Genomic DNA, 20,463 nt, shown 5'->3' with positions numbered 1-20,463 from the left:
ATAGATCAGATGGAAAAAATGACATTTGAAATTTGTATGTCAGTTCCTTTTCACATGATTAACAGCAAACTTGTTTTTAACTTTTTAATTTATTTAGCCTTTTTTAAAATTGAAATTAAGCAAAAATATCAAAACCACTGTCAAAATGGTTATTGAAATTTTGGACTTACTGAGAAACCGCTTTTCAGTAAATAAAATATTTCTATAATGGTACTTACAATACTTACAATTTAAAAATTAATAATAATGATAGAATATTTTCCCCTCAAAATAAAAACATTAGAAAAAGTCAACAATTTCTACAACAGTTTTCATGTCTGAAAAAAGGCCATTTTTTGTAAAGTTAAACAAACCGCTTTTTGTTTGAAAAAATTTGCCCAGCTCTACTTTAAAGTGCACTATGGTCAGAAGCATTAGTTAACGATAAATTTAAATGTGGTAAAACCAAATTCACTCGCACGGAGAGATGGGGTTCATCACATAAACCTTAACATATTAAGCTGGAAAACATGATTCATGTGCAAAAATACTTTAAAAGAACAACTAGAACAGAAAATATATCTAACAAGATAAGGAGATTCAAAGTTAAAATTTCAGATCCAATAGCTGCGTTTTGCGGGGTATAGTAGGCTATACTGTTTTGTAGCTTTCCAGCAGTATAAGGCCTAATCCAAAGCCTACTGAAGTCAATGAAAAAATATTACTTTGTCTTGAATCAGGACTGCACATTTTCTCATCTTTATTTTTCATTCACCAAAGAGTAGTCACTGTCGCTCAAAAGATTTCTGACTTGAGCATTATCACCAGTAATAGTGAGCCTCTGTGTTACATTCTGCCCTCATTTACACCTGTGCAACCTCATGTCTGAACACGTTTAACTAGTATAGGATAGAATTTGGCAAGACAACTGGAATTTAATTATGGTACATAAGAACCAGCCATACCAGGTCAGACTAAAGGTCCATCTAGCCTAGTATCCTGTATACCAACAGCAGCCATGCCAGGTGTCCCAGAGGGAGTGAACCTAACAGGCAATGATTGAGTGATCTCTCTCCTGCCATCCATCTCCATCCTCTGGCAAACAGAGACTACAGACACTGCTCCTTACCCATCCTGGCTAATAGCCATTAATGGACTTAACCACCATGAATTTATACAGTAATATGTGGAGATATACCTATGTCATTGGTCCTTCACCAGCAGGACCAAGTACTGATTTTGCTCCAGATCCCTAAGTAGCCACCTTAAGGAATGAACTCATAACCTGGGGTTTAGCAGGCCAATGCTCAAACCACTGAGCTATCTCTCCCCCTGGTAACTAACCTATTGATGGATACACACACCAGAATATAATCCAGCTCATTCTGCCAGAGCTGAGACAGCTCTGCACTGCTAGCCAGAGTTAAAAAAAAAGAGTTAAAATGTATTGTTCACTAAAGTCCACAAAAAGGAAACAAATATTGAGGTGATATTATGATAAGATGCCGAATGTGGTAAATGCATGCACACTTGATCATCTCCCATAGGATCTATGTTAACTTTCCAAACATCTGAGCAGTTCAAATACATGTTGGGGGGGAGAAAATAAAAAGCTGCCCCAAACCTGTTTCCTTCCTTCACCCTAATTGTGGAGGCAAAAGCACATTGTCAGCATATAACTAAAAAAAAATAAATACTGGGAGCAGATCTATCGAGGAGGATGGTGTTATGTTTACAGTGTCATTATTTAGTGTACACACACACTTTACTATGTAATTTTTGTTTCAAATCACATGGAGATGAAAAGTGCTACTGTCAGATAAACTGCAACTTGTTTATTTACCAAAATGGTTGAAATACTTCAAGCCATTTACTAATGACAAAACAGAAATCCCCTGCATTGTGGGCCTCAAAAGCCAATCACTGAAGACAAGTCCATAATACAAAATGATTTCAGAGGTAATTCTGTTGACTTTAAGAAAAAGAAATGCCAGGTAGGTTTCTTTTCCCACCTCTGAAAACAAGAAACCTTTGAGTATTTAAAAATATATATTTTTAGAAACAGTTGTGGCATTTAAACAAGGATTCCTGTGTTTAATTTTGTTCTTCCTGGATGAATAATCAGATAGCAGGTATTTTGATAATGCTGCTAAAACTAGCACAGTAATCTTTAAAGGAAAGGCAATAGCTTCATCTCTGAGGAGGTAAAGAGGAACTGATGATACTCCCACACTTGCCAAAATTCTCTTTTGAACATGTGTGTGTTCATAAATAGTTTTGTAACAATCTGTCAACTACTCAAAGCTCTGTGCAAAATAATTCAGACAGAGATGTATGATGTTCTGTGTAAAATGATGATGAAAGAAAATGTAAAGTTTTCCAATATGCTTTTCATACTGGAGGACAAAATGATATTAACCACTATGAATTTCCTGTTATCCTGTCATTGCTATTGGCACATACCTGATGGATTGGTTAAAGCTGCTTACCTCCATCCAAGAGATTTGCCCAATAAATAACTCTGAATCCCTGGAGAATCCCATTCAGGGCTTCTTTGGCAAGTGTAGACCAGGAAATGGAGATAGTTTCTGGTGATGTAGCAGTGGCTTGGACATTCCCTGGAGGGCAACTGGGTACTGGAATGAGACATTCACCAATTTTAGCTCTAGCTAACTTCTGTGCACAAGTAAAACTGTACTCTTAAGAGATTACAGTCACCAATGTGAAACTGAATGTTTAAAATGCACATATATATTTTCTTCACAATTCACTGGAGACACGAATTTAATAACAATCATACCCACTTCTTGGAAGAGTCCCTTTCTACTACAATTTCAATTTTCATTACTTAAGCAAAATCCATTATATTAAGCTGAGTTTCCACTTTGCTACCGATGGAACTGCTTGGTTACTGCCATGTTTGTTTTTGAAAATACAGTTCACTCCCCAGAAATGTCTTTGGACCCTCACTGACTTGCTCTTCATTAGGATTTGCCCTTGCTAATAAAAGGAAAAGAAATTCTAGAGCTGACTGAAATATACAGAAAAATTGATTTTTTGAATATCTTTGAGATTTTTTCTCAATCAAAATTTACAGTTTTTTGAAAAAAATTCACAAAAATTTAGAACATTTTCAAATTTTCAATCAGCTTTAACAAATTTATATTTAATAATTTCTGTTTCAAATGCAATACTTGTTAATCTATCATTCTGCTTTCTTGATTTACCTTATCCCCAATTCCCATAATGACCTCACAGTGATATTACAAAAATGTTGCCAAGAAAGAACTCATATGTGCCAGATATAGCAGAAAAACTTTACACCTGTTGCAGTGGAAAAATATGCATGTTTAAGTGAATTGTCTTCCAGCATGCTGTACTCTGTCTAGTTCTAACAGGATTTGCAGTAAATGTAAAACACCAGTGTTCTCTGAAGCATATGCCTCAAAATCCATAACACTCAAGAATGTACAAATGTGTTACTCTGTTCAACATACATAAGGTCAGATTCTTGGTGGGTGTAAACTGGCATTGACTTGAGTGGATTTATGCCAATTTAAACTGCAGAAAATCTGGCTTTTGATATCTTCCTTGGTTGCTTGTTTTAGAATTTACTTTTATACTGTTTTAAAGTATTAAACTCCTCTCTATAGCATATGGAATAACTCTTTTTTTCCACTAGAGGACTCTCTATCATTATTTGAGAAGTGCTCTTCTGTGTAGTTTAGAAAAGTAATTCTGAATTGCTTTTCTCAGTGGACAGCCTGAAATATACAGAACATGCCAGTGACTTTGCTTTTATTGGTTTGGACATTCTTGGAAAAACTCATGTCTCATTTTAGGCTGGAAAATTATGTTACTGCATAAGCAGAGCTCTGGGTTTCACAGCAGACTTATCTGAAAAAAATAGTTACTTCAGTTTTAGTATTTTTACTTTAGGAGATATCAAACAACACTATGATCCTATGTTGAGAGCATGAAATTGGCAAATGAGTCAATATCAAAACAAGGGTGTTTCTAAAGAAGGCTATGTTCTCAATCAAGTTCTCTCACAACTGCACGTTATTAAATCAGAACAGTCATATTTCTTAAACTGAACTATATTGCATAGCTAGCAATTTGAAATTTGTACACAACATGCAGGCTGATTTGTTCCCTCCCACCTGTCTATAATATTACTATTGTTTCCCAGTGTAACCATTCTCTTATCTACTATATAATGAACACTAATCAGGCAGTAGATACAATTAGGTCAACATATCCATCAGTGAGAATAAAAGGCCTGATAAAGAAATCATAAAATGTGTGCAATGGTATATATGATATTTGCTTGCCTAGGACCTACCATCCTCTAGGGTAGTGGTGATGATTTCCTGAGAAGAAGGTCCTATTCCAGCCCGGTTACATGCCTGTACTACCATGCCATACTGGGTGAATTTTTTCAGGTTATCCAGGGTATAAACTTCACTATCTCCAGTGGTGTCAATACTGATGATGTTGAACTGGAAATTGCCCCCTGCACTGTACTCCCGGTAGCCTATCTGGTATCCACGAATAATTCCATTTTGCAAGTGCTTCTTTGGAGCCTGAACGAGATAGGAAATATTATATGTTAAGAATATATGTGGAAATGCAAATAAATTCTGTTCCTCAAGCACCTTGAACTGCACAGAAAGTCAACATTTTCTTTAAATGAACACCACTCTATTTTTAGGTCATAAATTGAGGGAGTCACTGTTCATAAGGCAACAACACTTTCCTATGTTAAACAAATTTCGGGCCAAGTTGTTTATTTTCCAGGATATAATCACCAATGAGTTAAAAAGAATTCCAGACTATTTTACTAAAATAGCTAATGGTGAAATATTTTTGAAGCCTAATTTAGATTTGGAAGTTTTGTCTGGATAAATCAAGACGTTGAGGCAGCCACATCTGTTGCGGGTGCATAGATGACCTCTGAAGGCAGTAGTGAATCAGAATGTAGGAATTTCTACACTGAATGGCTATTGAAACAAGTGTTTGGTATTCAGTGTTAAAAAACGTGCCCAGGAAATGTATTGTACACTATAGTTCTGAGTCACCATACAAGATTCCTGCACTTTGACTGACAGATCTTTCCATTTCAGTAGACTGTAGCATTAAATATAGTAGAAAATAAAATAAGCATTGTTAACATGGTGAGAAAGTCTATTAGGAACAGAAATGTTTGTTATGTTTCCACTTACATAGATGCTGAAATTTGTTCAACTACTTTTTATTTAATTTTGTAAAAATGTTCCCATATAATGCTTTGGGTGCATATAAAATTATTGTAAAATTTACAACTACCACTTAGGGTCCATGTACAAAAACTAATACACACACACACACACACACACACACACACACACACACACACACACACACACACACACACACACACACACACATCCCAGCAGACTACCCAAACAAGCTCTTCCACTACCATCAGCACGCCATACTGAAGTCTATAATCAGATTTCCTAGAGTAATAGGATTTTATTTTCAGATGCCTTGTTTATTTTCCACTGCATTTGGTTTCCAAAAAAAGGAGACAAAGCTTCAGGCAGGAATCTTTTCTTAGGACAAGAATATACTTCAATTCCCCAGTAACAACAGATTTTCTAAGAGAGTGGTTGCCTCCTCTTTTACTGTTTCAATGTGGACCTTTAGCTAATAAGAAGTAGTAAAGACAAATATACATAGCCTAATCACTAAGCCCTCACACATCAAATCCTCACTGATTTCAGCAGAAGTATGCAAAAGAGATGCAGAATCAGGGCTAGTTCATGCATGAGACCTCAGGTGGGAGTAGAACCATGCTTTCTGATATATAATAGACCAGTTATTTTTCTTGGTTTCCTGAATAACTCTGTTCTGTTGGGTGGCAGAAGACATTTCTTTAAAAAGTCACATCTTATAAAAAATGCATTAGCTGACAGTGTGGCATCATAGTCTCAATACTTCTATGGTTTTTTGCTCTTTAAATGACTGTAAAACTTCATATTTTACCATGGGGGAGGATGGGGGGGAAGCTGGTTGGAATTTAAAAAATCTGGATTTCTTCATGGGAATGCAGAACATTTGTCCCAGTTAAGTAGGAAATATCACAATTATATTTTAGTGGTTAAGAAAGTAAAAGGCAAATAGTTGTCTTGATGGAAGCACTCCACACTCCATTTCATAACCATTGCATAAAATGTGCACCCATCTTTGTGAATGGACAGTGTAGTTTTGTTGAGTAGAAAAAAAATCCAAAAACAAAACTATAAACAAAAACAAAAAATCCACCAGAGCATAGACAGCAGAAGTATTAGAATACTCAGTTAACTGGTCATTCATTCACTTTCTTGCTTATATGTCCTTTTCTTATAATTTGTTGAAATTGAAAATTTGTTGAAAATTTTCTGTCAAAACTGGTTTTAGATGGAAAACTAATTTTTTTGTGAAAACAGTCTCAATGGAAAATTTTGATTTTTTTGTTGTTGTTAAAAAGCTGAATGTCTGAAAACCAAAATGTTAAAATAGGGTGCAGATGTGGCAGTAGAGGCAGGGGCTTAGATGCTGTGAGTATGATCCTGTTTGAAATGCTGGGCATGCACATGGGGTGGCTAGTCTTGCCTGCTGCTCCTGCCACCACAGCTACAGTCTATTTTCAGTGTGCTAGCTTGATTAGCGCTAGCTTGGGTCTGTCTCCTCAAGCTAGAATTTACACTTGCAGGTCGAAGTGCAGACATACCCGATTAGCCATTCTGGAACGAGTGTCTCTTTATGACCAGAAACTGTACCCTGTACTTCAGAAAGTTTTGCTGAACCCAATATATTGTTGCACCAAGTTTCAGCTGGGACAAATCAGTATTTTCTGACCAAAATTAAAAAAAAAATGTTGTGGAAAAATTCCTGACCAGCTTGTGCATAAATATGGATTTTGGAGCATTACTCTACGTGAGCAGGTTTGAAAATGTTAGCTGTAATGTTTTCCTGCTGTACTTTTTATATAGCACGAACCAGGGGTCACCCAATAAAATTACTTGGCAGCAGACATAAGGAAGTGCTTCTCACAACATACAGTCAACCTGTGGAAATCGTTGCCTGGGGATGATATGAAGGGCAAATGTATAGTTCGGTTCCAAAAAGAACTAGATAAGTTAATGGAGGACAGATCCATCAATGGGTATTAGCCAAGATGATCAGGGACACAACCCTATGCTCTGAGTATCCATAGCCTCTGACTGCCAGAAGCTGAGACTGGACAACAAGGGATGGATCGCTCCACAATTGCCCTGTTCTGTTCGTTCCCTCTGCAGCATCTGGCATTAGCCACTGTCAGAAGACAGGATACTGGGCTAGATGGACCATTGGTCTGACACAGTGTGGCCATTCTTATGTTCTTATCTTAGCTTATGCAAAGCAATAAGGATGTAGTCTGTTTGAATCCAAGAGGTTGTGTACATGTCACTTGTATAGCAAAGTGATGATTCCACCCCTAAATGGGGCGATAGAGACTAAGGCCCAGAGTTTCCCTGTCAGAAAAGAAGTCTCTCAGTAAGGATCATGATGGGTGAACAGTAGTCCTAAAGGAAGGGCACAGGCATAGCAGTAGCCTGAGCTTAACCAGTGAGGGAGATTCTTGGTCAAAAAAGAAAAAGAAAAAGAAAAAGAAAGAAGTAGTCATCTTTTTTCAAACACCATGGTGAAACCTAGCATTGTTTAGATGAGCCAACAGATCATCTGTGGACACTTTATATTCTAGAACAGGGGTTGGCAACCTATGGCACATGTGCCAAAGACAGCACGCGAGCTGATTTTCAGTGGCACTCACATTGCCCGGGTCCTAGAAACCAGTCCAGGGGGCTTTGCATTTTAGTTTAATTTTAAATGAAGCTTCTTAAACATTTTAAAACCCTTATTTACTTTACATACAACAATAGTTTAATTGTATATTATAGACTTATAGAGAGAGACCTTCTAAACACGTTAAAATGTATTACTGGCACGCAAAAACTTAAATTAGAGTGAATAAATGAAGACTCGGCACAGCTCTTCTGAAAGGTTGCCGACCCCTGTTCTAGAACAACTCTAAATACCACTGAAACAAAGTGACTGGTTTCCTGCCAGACACCTGGGGAACTGAGAGCAAGGGAGACTGATGCAACTGTAACCAAAATACAACTTCTTAACGCTCCATACTGAACCGAAAATAATTTTAATTAAGTGAATATCATGCCTCTTATGGTGCCTCTCTAGAGCAGAAGAGTGAAGGTTGTGGTTCATGGTCTGTGATGTATGATAGCTGCAGTAGAGCTAAGGTATGTGTTTATGGATAGAAGAATAGAGGGTCTGTATTGATATGTGGCTTAAATGACCATTTACTTGCTTTTGTGGTTTATGTCAGGTAGGTTGAGTGTGTAGCAACTTTAACTGTTGCACTATTATTATTAATATTTTTATTTATTTGTATATGAGTTATAATAAATTATCTTACTGCTACATTATAATGTATGTCATTTGTTCTTTCAGTATAATGTGCTCTTGCATGTTCATTTTATTATAAAGTGTACAGTGCCATCACTTGAAAAGTGTTGTAGTTTCACAGAGCAAATTAGGCTTGGCCATGATTCTGAATGACCTCTGTACAAGAAAGGGACCAAGAAAAGCTCCAGTTGCACTCATGTAGATGCAATTACTTTCCTGACAGCACACACAGACTAAGTAGTTAAATGTCTAAATGGATACAATTGCAGGCACAGCTAATTGTGCCCACATTTAATTACGAGTGCAAAAGTGTACCTATGATGATGGAGGCAATTTTTGAAAATTTAGGCCAGGAAGTTTCATTTCAGCTGTAAATATTTGCATTGATGTGAGTTCATAATACTAAAGAGGAGATTTTCAAAAGACATCAATGGGCAATGAGGTGCATAACTCCCACAGAACGTCAATGGTGCCTAACTCCCATTTGTGCTTTTGGAAATCTCCTCCAAAATCAGCCTTTAAGTATTTCTTCATATAAGGCCAGAGTCAGTATACAGCATACATTATTTCAGAAGATGACTGTGTGCTCTCCTGCTAATGGTAAAATATATTGAAGTATGGCACTTCATGTATCCTCTTTAGCTTTCTCTACTGGCATGTTATGGAGCTTCATTTTGCCTGCTATATGATGCTATTCTTTATAGCCACAAACCGTTGCTACCTGTGAAAACCACAGCAACAAAAAGTATAACTGTATGACATGAAGGTGATGCAAACATTATCACTGTATATCTGACAGCTAAAAAAGGACTAGCAAAGAATTTTTTCCTGATTGAACAAGTCAAGGCAAAATCACTTCCTTACACATCGCAGGAATTTTAAATAGGATGCAATTTGCTGCATTTTATAATTTTATCATCTCCTCTCCCAATCTGAATAATTATATTTTGCTATTAGATTTATATACTAAATGCAATGCTTTGCAGATGACACATGCACTACAAAGAACAACGCATACCTCAGCAGCAACGGAGAATCATCCCCAAAAACCAAGACCACCGAGGAAAAACTGAGTTTTGTGCAAAGCACCTTTAATATTATTTGTACTTTTATGTCACCCTCATGTTTGTGGGGTGAAGAAGAATAAATTTAGGATTGATGATAGGGAAACCTGTATTTGCACTTCAGTGAACAGCCCCTGGAGACAGTTTTTTCAATATATCTATTTTTAACTACTACTAACCTACTCCAGAATCCCTAGCATGTGAGGTTTGTCTGCATTAGCTGGACAATTCATTAGATATAGTCTGTCTGTCTGCACAGACGCTTCCTTTATATGCAGGATAATCTTGTTCCATCATAACTGTCTGAAATGAGAGCATGCTGGTATGATAAATTGCCAGTATTCTACAATTATTACCACGACACTCCAAAAGTTCTGTTACAAGGCAAAGTTCACATCCCATTACATAAGTTACAGTAACCATGTAGAATTTCTACACACGTTTATGGCCATTATGCTGTAACTTTATTTTAACAGTTTACCCTGAATATGGTATGGAAATTGCCACTCTTATTAAGATTATACATAGTGACTATGCATCTTTATTCTACTCATCAGGATGTACAGTTTGGTATAATGTCTTTATAAACCTACTGTTTTCACTGTCAATCAACATATGTAAAAACTTTTCAGTTATCAGGACACTGAATAAAACCAAACCAAGTCACAAGCATTAGAGTACGTAAGTTACAATAGAGATTTTTTCAAAATTATATTGGAAAAATAGATAATCTGATAATTTTGACTAAACTATGTATGAACACATGGACTCTACTTTTGATCAAATTGAGACATAGCACTGAAGAGGGTCTCCATGCTTCTATTCAAAACAAAATACTTCTGATCCACAGTTATTATAATATTCACCCTAACAACAGTTCTCTGAACATACATAAATACTGCTACAGTCTCTGTTTCCTGCTATGGTTACTTACTTTCCAAGTGACCCGAATGCTTTGTGAAGATACAGGCTCAAGCTGAACTTCCTGAGGTGGGCCATCAGGAGCTGGTGAGAGAGACAGAAATGGAGACACATCCATCATAAGGCAGGTTCTTATAATGTGGCAGAAATAAACAAAATATAGTGTTGATGCCAACACTGTGACATAGAACAGAGGCTCTGGGTTGGTATGAAACCATTTAACAGCATATGAAGCATTGAAGGTATCGCTTTACTCAAACAAAACCGAAAGGCTAAGGAGTCTCCACTAGCTGGTTGCATGGCATTTGTGACAATTAAATGTTTTTATTTCAAGATTTAGCAAGTTTGCAAATAAAACAGGAATGAGTCGCATGTGACTTTCCTTCAAAAGCCTTGTTTAGTGACATGCTCATGATGCTTTTCTTTCCCTTTGAAATCTTCTCTACTGATGTGCTGAATGTGCTTTAAGCTGCTGTGAATGTGCTCGCACTGAAAAGACAGCAGCACCCATTCAGAATCAGGGAACACAACAACTCTTCAACCAGCTTTGATCATTTCAACATGTAGCTTCTGATTAAGCTCGTTCTGTTAACTAAAGACTGAGCAAGTTCAGTACAAAATTATTATTTTATAAAGTAAAAACTGCACAAATAGTTTTTCTGTGTCTACATATATCAGTGTGGAAGCCATATAAAGAATATCCTGCCTGATTACATGAACCCGGGATAGTTTCTGCTGGCTCAGTCAGAGGGAGCCTCTCTTATTATTTATATACTGCCAACAGTATGTGTGGTGCTTCACAAACAAGTTGGAAGACAAAGTTCTGGTCCTAAGAAACTTCTATCTAAATTAGATGGTTACAATGCAATGAACGGTGATTGGAGGCAGTTAGTGTTGCAGTGGGGATTTGTAAAAGAAAGGTAAAACCAAGCCGTTTTAATGGAAGGATGTGAAGAAAGAGACGGAGATACAGGGCCGGCTCTAGCCATTTCGCCACCCCAAGCACGGCGGCACACCACGGGGAGTGCTCTGCCGCTCGCCGGTCCCGCGGCTCTGGTGGACCTCCCGCAGGCGTGCCAGCGGACCCTCCGCAGGCACGCCTGCGGGAGGGCCACCAGAGCAGCCTGCAGCCCTCCCGGCAACTGGCAGAGTGTCCCCCGCGGCATGCTGCCCCAAGCATGTGCTTGGCGTGCTGGGGCCTAGAGCCGGCCCTGCGGAGATATCTCAGAGCTCTAGTAGAAGATTTCTATATATATGAGGTGGCATGAATAAAAAATAAGAAATCACAAATTTAATAATATGAGAAAGGGAGCAAAAGAGACCAGGTTGTGAGAGGGAGAGCAGGAGGAAATGGATGTTGCAATGAAAGCAGTCTGAGGGGTAAACAGCAGCAAATGACTGCAGTGAAAGGAGTCCATTGGGCTTACATGGGTGAAATTCATGCCTGTACAGAGACCTAGCACAAGGCTTATGCTCCACTGAAGTCATGTACCAGTCCTATTTTGTGGGATTTTGTTGCCTTGTGCAGTGGGTGGAAGGTGAAGTGGAACCATTGCCTATAGCTCATGTGGGACCTTAGTTTGAGGGCATGTCTACACTGCAATCAGACACTTGTGGCTGGCCCATGCCAGCTAACTCAGGTTCGTGGGGCTCAGGCTAAGGGGCTGTTTAACTGTGGTGTAGATGTTTGAGCTGGGCTGGAGCCTGGGCTCTAGGACCCTCCCACCACGCAGAGTGCTAGAGCCTATGATCCAGACTGAGCTGAATGCTTACACAGCAATTAAACAGTCCCTTAGCCTGAGCCCCATGAGTCTAAGTCAGCTGGAATGGGTCAACCGCAGGTTTTAGTTGCTGTGTAGATGTACCCTAAGTTTCCTATGCAGTAACACACAGTAATGAAAACAGGGTAAGCACAACAGCAAGAGTGGGGTCTGTGCTAGTTCTTTAAGTCAACTCTAGACTCTGACCACCAGTTTACAGACACTAATGTCATCACTCCAGATATATTATTTTGTAGTAGATATGTGCAAAAAAATTTGGCTTATGAAACGAGCTGGTAAAATCCTGGCTTTTCTTAGGCATCACAGTATGGCAACCATAAATCTCCTTTATGCCCACAGTTTATTTCATTCCTCCATGTGCAGAAACATATTCTTTGTCTCTGATGTGGAAGTTATTACTGTGACATGTTTACATAGGCTAAACCTTTGCTTGTCTGGTATGAAGAATTCAGACTCACCACAGGAAGCTCGTGCAAGTAGGAAGGAAATCAGAGAGAAACACTGTAGCAAACATTAGCTAGTGATTGTGCCTTATTTTTTGTAAAGATTCTGGATTGCTTTGCTATGCTTGGGATAACACATCCTGGACCCAGTTCTGCTCTCACACTGGTTTCATACTAGTACTCCTGATTTACATCAATGTAAGTGAGAGCAGACTCAGGACCTTGCCTGGGGGACTGTGAAGGAGATAGTTGCAGCTGAATGGGTTGTGATAAAGAATGTGGTGAGTCCATGACAGAGTGAATGGTTGTACACTGGGTCACTGGGGAGCCGGATGGGGGATGAGATAGGTGTGAGGGCAAGAATAGGGAGACGGGTCCTGTGTCTTGGCAGCGGGTTAGATTAGCTGACCCTGGTGGTCTCTTCTCACCCTATGGTTCTATGATTCTAATGGTCATGACAGATGGTGTTATGGGCTGTGGGGTGCAGTAGATGGTATAGTGGAGTTAGAGGTGAGGGGCACTGTGACAGAGAGTGTAGAGGAAGGTGAATGGTGGAGGCAGACTATGGGTGAGTTTGTGATGGAGAAGCCATGACAGAGGATATGGTGGGAGGGAGCAAGCTGTGACAGAGGGTATAGCGGAGCGTGTTTGTCTGAGGGCATTGGGATAGGGGAGAGGATGGTGACACAGGGCATAGAGAGGAGAGGGGGAGTGTACTGTGACAAAGTGTGTGATAAGGAGGCTGTGACAGAGGTTGTGGTGGAGTGAAATTAATGTCTGCCAATTTCACTGTACACATTCACCACAACTTACATGATTATGAAGAGTTGCTAGGAATCGAATTACTACCCTGAAGGCAATGAGGTGAATTTCCAGTATGGTTTCCAGGAATTAATTAGGTGATTTTTTGCAAACACTCCATCCAAAATGTGCAAGGTTATGTTAACCTCTTAGGGCAGGGGTGGGCAACCTGTGTCCTGTGGGCCACACAAGGCCCGTCAGGGTAATCCGCTGGCGGGCTGTTAGACAGTTTGTTTGCATTGACCTTCTGCAGGCACAGCCGCCCACAGCTCCTAGTGGCTACGATTTGCCATTCCTGGCCAATGGGAGGTGCGGGAAGCGATACAGGCCACAGGGTTGTGCTGGCCCCCGCTTCCTGCAAGTCCAGTTGGTCAGGAACAGTGAACCATGGCCACTGGCAGCTGTGGGCGGCCGTGCCTGTGGATGGTCAATTGTCTTACGGCCCAGCAGCAAATTACCCTGACAGGTCGCAGGGGTCCATCACTGCCTTAGGGTATGTCTACAGTGGAATGAAAAACCGGCAGCTGGGCCATGCCAACTGACTTTGGCTTGCAGTGCTCAGGCTGTGGAGCTGTTTCATTGCAGTGTAGACTTCCAGATTTAGGCTGAAGCCTGAGCTCTAGGACCCAGTGAGATGGGAGGGTCCCAGGCAGCCCAAGCCTGGAACGTCTACATCACAATTAAGCAGTCCCACAGTCCAAGCCCCGTGAGCCATGGATTTTTAATTGCACTATGTCTGCACTGCAGCTGAGAGCGAACCTCCCAGCCCAGGCAGACAGACTCACGCCTGTGGGGCACAAGCTAGCATGTTAAACTAGCAGTATGGACATTGCAGCTTGGGTAGCTGTTCAGGCTCTGAAGCCAGTCCAACCAGGGGCAGCTCCAGGCACCAGTGCAGCAAGCACATGCCTGGGGTGGCAAGCTGCAGGGGGCGGCGTGCCGGTCGCTGTGAGGGCGGCATTCAGACAGCCTTCGGCAGCAAGCTTGTGGGAGGTCTGCCGGTCCTGCAGCTTCGACGGCAATTCGGCGGCGGGTACACCAAAGGCGCGGGACCAGCAGATTATCCGCAGAACTGCCGCCGAATCTGAGTGACCAGCGGACCTCCCACAGAAATGCCGCTGAAGGCCGCCTGACTGTGGTACTTGGGGTGGAAAAAACATAAAGCCGCCCCTGAGTCCAGCACCTCTGGTTCTGAGCTTGAGTAGCTAGCCCACATCTCTGCCAGAACCAGAATATCCACACCGCTATTTTAGCATGCCAACTTGAGCCATGCTAGTGGAAGTCTGTCTACCTGGGTTGTTCCTAACTGCAGTGTAGTGATAGCCTTATACACAAACACTAAACCCACTGAGCCTTTGATAACTATTCGCATGTGGGAGCCAACTTTCCTGCAACCTTCCTTGCTCTAACATGCCTTACATTTCTCTAGGGCCTCCCATCTAAGCATCTCTAAAAGATTTACAGACATGATAGATTTAAGCCTAACAACATCACTGTGAGGCAGGTAAATGTTTTATACCCATTGTACAGATGATGAGACTGAGGCACAGAGAAGATAAATGAGCATCTTAAGGTCACTCAGAGTCTGTGACAAAGCCAGAAAGAGAACCCCGATATCTCAGCTTGCACTGTTAAACTTTAACAATACACAGAAACAAAGAAAAACAAGCCTTCTGCTTTCCTGTCAAACACTGAAGGAAATGAGCTCTCCCAGTCTATTTTTCAAAGCAATAGCTATTAAAGGTTAGGTGGTAAAGCTCCAATAGCCCTGAAATCAGCTCCAGATTAGTGGAAGGACAGAGAATATTGCTTGACTCTCCTCCTGCTGAAGGCATCCTTTTCAGTTTACTTTCTAATAAATAATGCTGGCAGCCTGGAGTCACACTAGTGTAGGATATGTAATCTGCACCTTTGCAGTAAAGGGGTTTGGATTTTTAAATTTTTAATGTTGTTTTTCTCAGGCCTTCATTTTGATCTCTTCCCTTAGGTGTCTCCGTCCTGCTCAGCACCCTGTTCTAATTTAACCCTCCTGATGTAAGAGCAGCAAACAGTAAACAATGACAAATGACTGCACTTATGCATACTGTGCGACTGATCAAACCAAAACCAAGACAACAAATGCTGTTGCCTTGCCTAGACCTGACCTTCCCTCTGCTGATTGCTCCTTGAATAAATCAATGACTTCTGACTGCGGTTCCACATAACTGACCTTTCACTCTGACTGGACAGCTCCCTAATGAGAGCAGTGAAAGGCCCAGTAATCCTGAAACTAGGTCTGGAGACACTGGATAAAATGTGACATCCAGGTTTCAGCCTAATGGGGAAGCTAGTTTTTAATGGGAGGTCAGTTGCTGATGCTGTCATATTAATTATCAGACAAAAGAAAGTCAGTAAGTAAGGAACACTCCAAGTTTATTAACAGCACATACTACTAACTTATGTGAGTATATGAGAAACAATTTCTTTAGGAGATTTTGGGAAGGGGAGAGTGGGAGGTGGAGGTATTCCGGATGGGTAACCTCTTTCTCTAAAGATTTCATATTTCACCTTGCAAACAGGAAAAACATTTTTGCATTCAACATGTAGTTTAAAAGCAAACAAATTACTCGTCCTTTCCTTGATGTATAGTAAAGAAATCTGCCCCACCACTAAGAATCATATAAAATTAAAACCCATAATGCAGAGTTCTGTTCATTCTCTCTTCCTTTTCTAACACAGACATTATTTGTGGGTGCAATATATGTGCTGAAAAAGGGCATTAAGGGGAAAAAATGAATGCAGCTCATGTTGTCTCCTGTTTGCTTCCATTTGTACAGTAAGCCCTTGTGCTCTTATTCTTTGTTACAAATCCTTGAGAACTGAGAATCTGATCTCATGGCAAGGGGTAAATTTTCACTGCAGTGATTTGGTCTTCTATTAATATTAATAAGATTTGCACAGCCAAATTCTCATATGTGGGCTGAAAACCATGCCACTGAGTGTCTAGAACCCAGATCATCATGTAGCTTTAGAATGCGGTGGGCCTTTATCTGCCATAATCTGCCCCCAACCACTTACATTGTTATTTTACCTCTCAACTGTACGGCCAGAAGGGACCATGGTGATCATAGGCTGACCTCCTGTCAAACACAAGGTCCTATGTCTTCCCGAAAATAACTCCTAGCATATATCATTTTTTGGGGGGAAAAAAACCCAGGCAGGGAGGTATTAGCATGTTAGCATAGAAAAAAATATGTGTGATGCAGGTATGCTTTTCAAACAAGAAATGGCAGATTCTAGTATGGCCTAGAGTTTTCAAAGGAACATAAGGAATATAGGAATTTCAGTGGTGTTTGTATGTTGAATTTTCTTAGGCTCCTTTGGGAATCCCAGCTGTGATGTCTATTCATTTAATTGCAATATGTAACTTTGATGGGAGATATTTGCAGATATTCAGCATTATGACGTATAATTCAAGGAAGAAAACGATAGGGCATTGGCCTCAGAAAGAGGGAGGCATCAGAGGAAAGGAAAGCAATAAAGGATAACTTCTTTCACTTCAGCAAGTAAGGTACATAGAGACTTGAATGCAAAGAAGCCACTGCATACTGCAATGACAGGCTCAAAAGGGGCTATCCCGGGCATTAAGGGGAAGGTGTTGGCAGGGTACTCTTGCCAGAACAGAGAGACAGCGGCGCTGGTATGACTGTTCTGTGAAAAGTCAGTCACTTGTCCTCCTAGCTGGAGAGGAAGTGCTGCAAATGGCCAATGCCATCTGTGGTGGAGGACTGCATGAAAATTAAATTCAAGGAAACAATATTAATAAATTAATGCAAACTAACTTTAATTGACATTAAAGGGGTGGAGAATAGCTCAATAACAACATTATTCATGTAGATCAACATTTTCAATCTTGGGAATCTTAAGTTAGACACCTAAATCCATATTTGGGTCCTCAAATAGGGATTTAAATGCATAGCTTCTAGTCCCCAAGGTTGAAAATTTGGGGCGTAATGTCTTCTTTGACCACTAGATGCCACTGAACAGTTTTAATGACAGGTCTGCACAATGACGTTTCTGAAGTCATGCTTTCTTGGAATATTTTAGCATCCTCTGTGAGATAGTTGTAGTGTAGTTGGCATTTCAAACAGAAATTTCTAGTAAGGAAGAAAATTTGAGCTCAGCTAAGATTTAGAGCAGCGGTTCTCAAAGGGGGGGCTGCAACCCTCTAGCGGTCCATGAGACCTTTCAGGGGTCTGCAGGGCCCCCCGGCTGAAACCCACTGCACCGAGCCCTGGCACAACCCTCCTCCTCCCAATCCACCCCCCAAAAAAACAAAGCCAGCAGCTATGCAGCGTGGAGCTGAAGCCGGCAGCGACGTGGGGCAGATGCTGGGAGCCCTGGTGCCCCTGGTCTGAAGCTGGGAGTGGCATGGGACTGAAGCCAGAAGCCCCTCCCCCCCACTGAAGCCGGGAGCCGTGGTGGAGCCCTGGTGCCCCCACCCCCATCTGAAGCCAGCAGCACTGTGGGGCTGAAGCCAGGAGCCCCAGTGCTGCACTCACCAGGGGGCTGAAGTTGGGAGCAGCACAGGGATGAAGCCCTCCCTGCAGGAAGAAGCCCTGAGCCTGTGGGCAGAATTGGGGAGGCACAAGGGTGTTGCTACCCCAAAATGCAGTGCCTTACACAGAGTGGGGCCATCCTGGGGGCCAGGGGCATCTCTAGGTATTTTGCCACCCCAAGCACAGCAGGCAGGCTGCCTTCGGCGGCTTACCTGCGGAAGGTCTGCGGTCCCATGGATTTGATGGCACACCTGCGGGAGGTCCACCGAAGCCGTGGGACCAGCGGACCCTCCACAGACATGCCGCCAAAGGCAACCTGCCTGCCGCCCTCGCGGCGACTGGCAGAGCACCCCCTGTGGCTTGCCGCCCCAGGCATGTGCTTGGCGTGCTGGTGCCTGGAGCCGCCCCTGCTGGGGGTAGCCCTAGCTACCCCTCTCCCTGCACCCTGAGTGGTTTTCAAACTTCTTGAATTGAATCCCCGCTTTGAGTTATATTTTTTGGTTGCATCCCTCGTGGGTGGCCTGCTGAGGTGAGTCAGGGAGTGGAGGTGGCAGTCCCTCCCTGGATCGCATTGTGTGGAGCTGGCCCTTGCCTACCACTAAATATAAGTCAAACTACGCCTACACCCAAGGCCCCCTCTCCCTGCTCCCCTCCCCCCTAGCCTGGAGCCCTGAGTCCCCCCTTGCCCTCGCTGGGCCCAGGAGTTTTTATAGCATGTTGAGGGGGGCCTCAGAGAGAAAAAGGTTGAGAACTCCTGATTTAAACAATACAAAGCCAGAATGTACCTGCTTCATCCGTAGTGATAGTGAGCTCATTGCTTGCTTCGCTCTTGCCAATGCGGTTTTTGGCATACATGCGGATGTTGTAGGTGGAGGAAGGGTGGAGGTCAATGATAGTGGCCTGGTTCAGCTGAGGAGAGACGTCTTTGGTTCGCTGAACAGAATCCCAGGAGTCTATTTAATAAATGGGGGGGGGAGAGAAAAAACTAAAGACAATTTTGCATTCATTTTGTTATTTCAAATATTTAAGTAACTCAACCTTATAAGAGAAGACCTCCTGTTTTCAGCATCAGCACTGGAAAAAGTTTGCTAATACAACCTAAATGGCATATGACGTTTTTCTTCAGTACTCCTTCTCACTGATCAAAGCTCTTAAAGAAAGAATTCTCAACCTGGAGTGCAGGAACAGGTCCAAAGGGGAACCCACTTTTATATAGTGGAAATGAGAATGAGAGGGGTTCTCTCCCTTCTTTTTTTTTTTTTTTTTTTGTGACGTGGGAAAAAGATGAGATCCGCTGTCCTAAAGGAATTCCATTCAGTGCTCCTCAGAGGGACGGTTGGTTACTGTGACAAGGAGCCTTGAAAGGAAGTTGTTCAACAGGAATGAAAAGGGGGACAGGAAAGATTCTTAAAGATGCAAAGGATAATTTATAAAGATGAAAATGTTTTATACTTTAAATTCTTAAGGGCTCACTCGTGCATGCTTATTCAATGAACTATGCAGATAATTAAGCATGAGCTTAAGTGGGATTGGGGCCAGAGTATTTGGCACCTTTCAGTATCGACTACTAAGCCATTGAGATGTTTTCAGGTTAATGATGCAGATCCACATTCAATGAGATTTAACATCGGTGCAGTCATTAATCCCATGAGTTGTTTGTATGTGCCTGAAAAAGGAGGAATTTTATCCAGATTAAATCAAAATTTAAGGAAATCTGGGGTTATCCACATTTAGCATAAATTATTCACTAAACTTGCTTGACACATGGTAATAGAAAGGACAGAATTTAGTTGCATATAGTAACCACTCGGCCTCAACGTAACATTAAATCAGCCCAAATAAAACAACGGGACTGATCTGTTTTAAATCATCTTGACATCTCTTATGTGTTGTCAGCTGTCATTTCTTTCTCACTGTATTGCATATTCCTCCTTTAACCTCTGTAGTATCCTATGGGATTTAGCTGGGAGCTATACAGTGGTGTTGTTTAGTGAGGGTTACTGCAGGAAGCATCATGAAAAGCTCACCAGACAGAAAAGTCTTGGGTAAAAATAGGAAAGCATAGCAGGAAACAATATACTATGTCCAGTTTTTGAGGCAGTGTGTAATTCTTTCTCTCTGTGTGTCTCTATGGCGTCCCTTAGAGATGTGCAAATTGTTTACATACTAAATAATTTTGTTAGTTGCAGAACAATTTCATTCTTCATCTGTCTGTCTGTATTTTAAAATGCCCAAACATTTAGCTATCAACTGATGCTCTTTTAAAAACTCCTAAAAATGTAAGTATCAATTGATGCAGTGCTAATCAACTGCATCTGAATTCATCTACTACTCATCACTGCTGCCTTTGCAGTGGTGCTCCCAGGATGCCTAAAGGCCTTCTCTGGACATAGCCTTGATAACATTTGCTTGGAATACTCTTTCTACACTTTATGGATATTTT

At 41.3% G+C, this 20,463-nt stretch overlaps 1 protein-coding gene across 2 annotated transcripts in view; it reads right to left on the bottom strand.

Annotated features, from left to right (window-relative positions):
- Positions 1-20,463, bottom strand: part of DSCAM (DS cell adhesion molecule) — a 662,018-nt gene that overhangs the window by 111,764 nt on the left and 529,791 nt on the right. For both annotated transcript variants that reach the window (XM_030577471.1, XM_030577483.1), the window contains exons 15-18: positions 18,806-18,973; positions 10,471-10,541; positions 4,325-4,565; positions 2,469-2,615 (exon numbers count right to left, since the gene is read on the bottom strand). In XM_030577471.1, the coding sequence (XP_030433331.1) occupies positions 2,469-2,615; positions 4,325-4,565; positions 10,471-10,541; positions 18,806-18,973 (627 nt within the window). The remainder of the gene's footprint in view (positions 1-2,468; positions 2,616-4,324; positions 4,566-10,470; positions 10,542-18,805; positions 18,974-20,463) is intronic.

The sequence above is a fragment of the Gopherus evgoodei genome, chromosome 1, assembly GCF_007399415.2.
Source record: "Gopherus evgoodei ecotype Sinaloan lineage chromosome 1, rGopEvg1_v1.p, whole genome shotgun sequence".
Taxonomy (NCBI): domain Eukaryota; kingdom Metazoa; phylum Chordata; order Testudines; family Testudinidae; genus Gopherus; species Gopherus evgoodei.
This window is presented reverse-complemented; position numbering and strand designations above follow the sequence as displayed.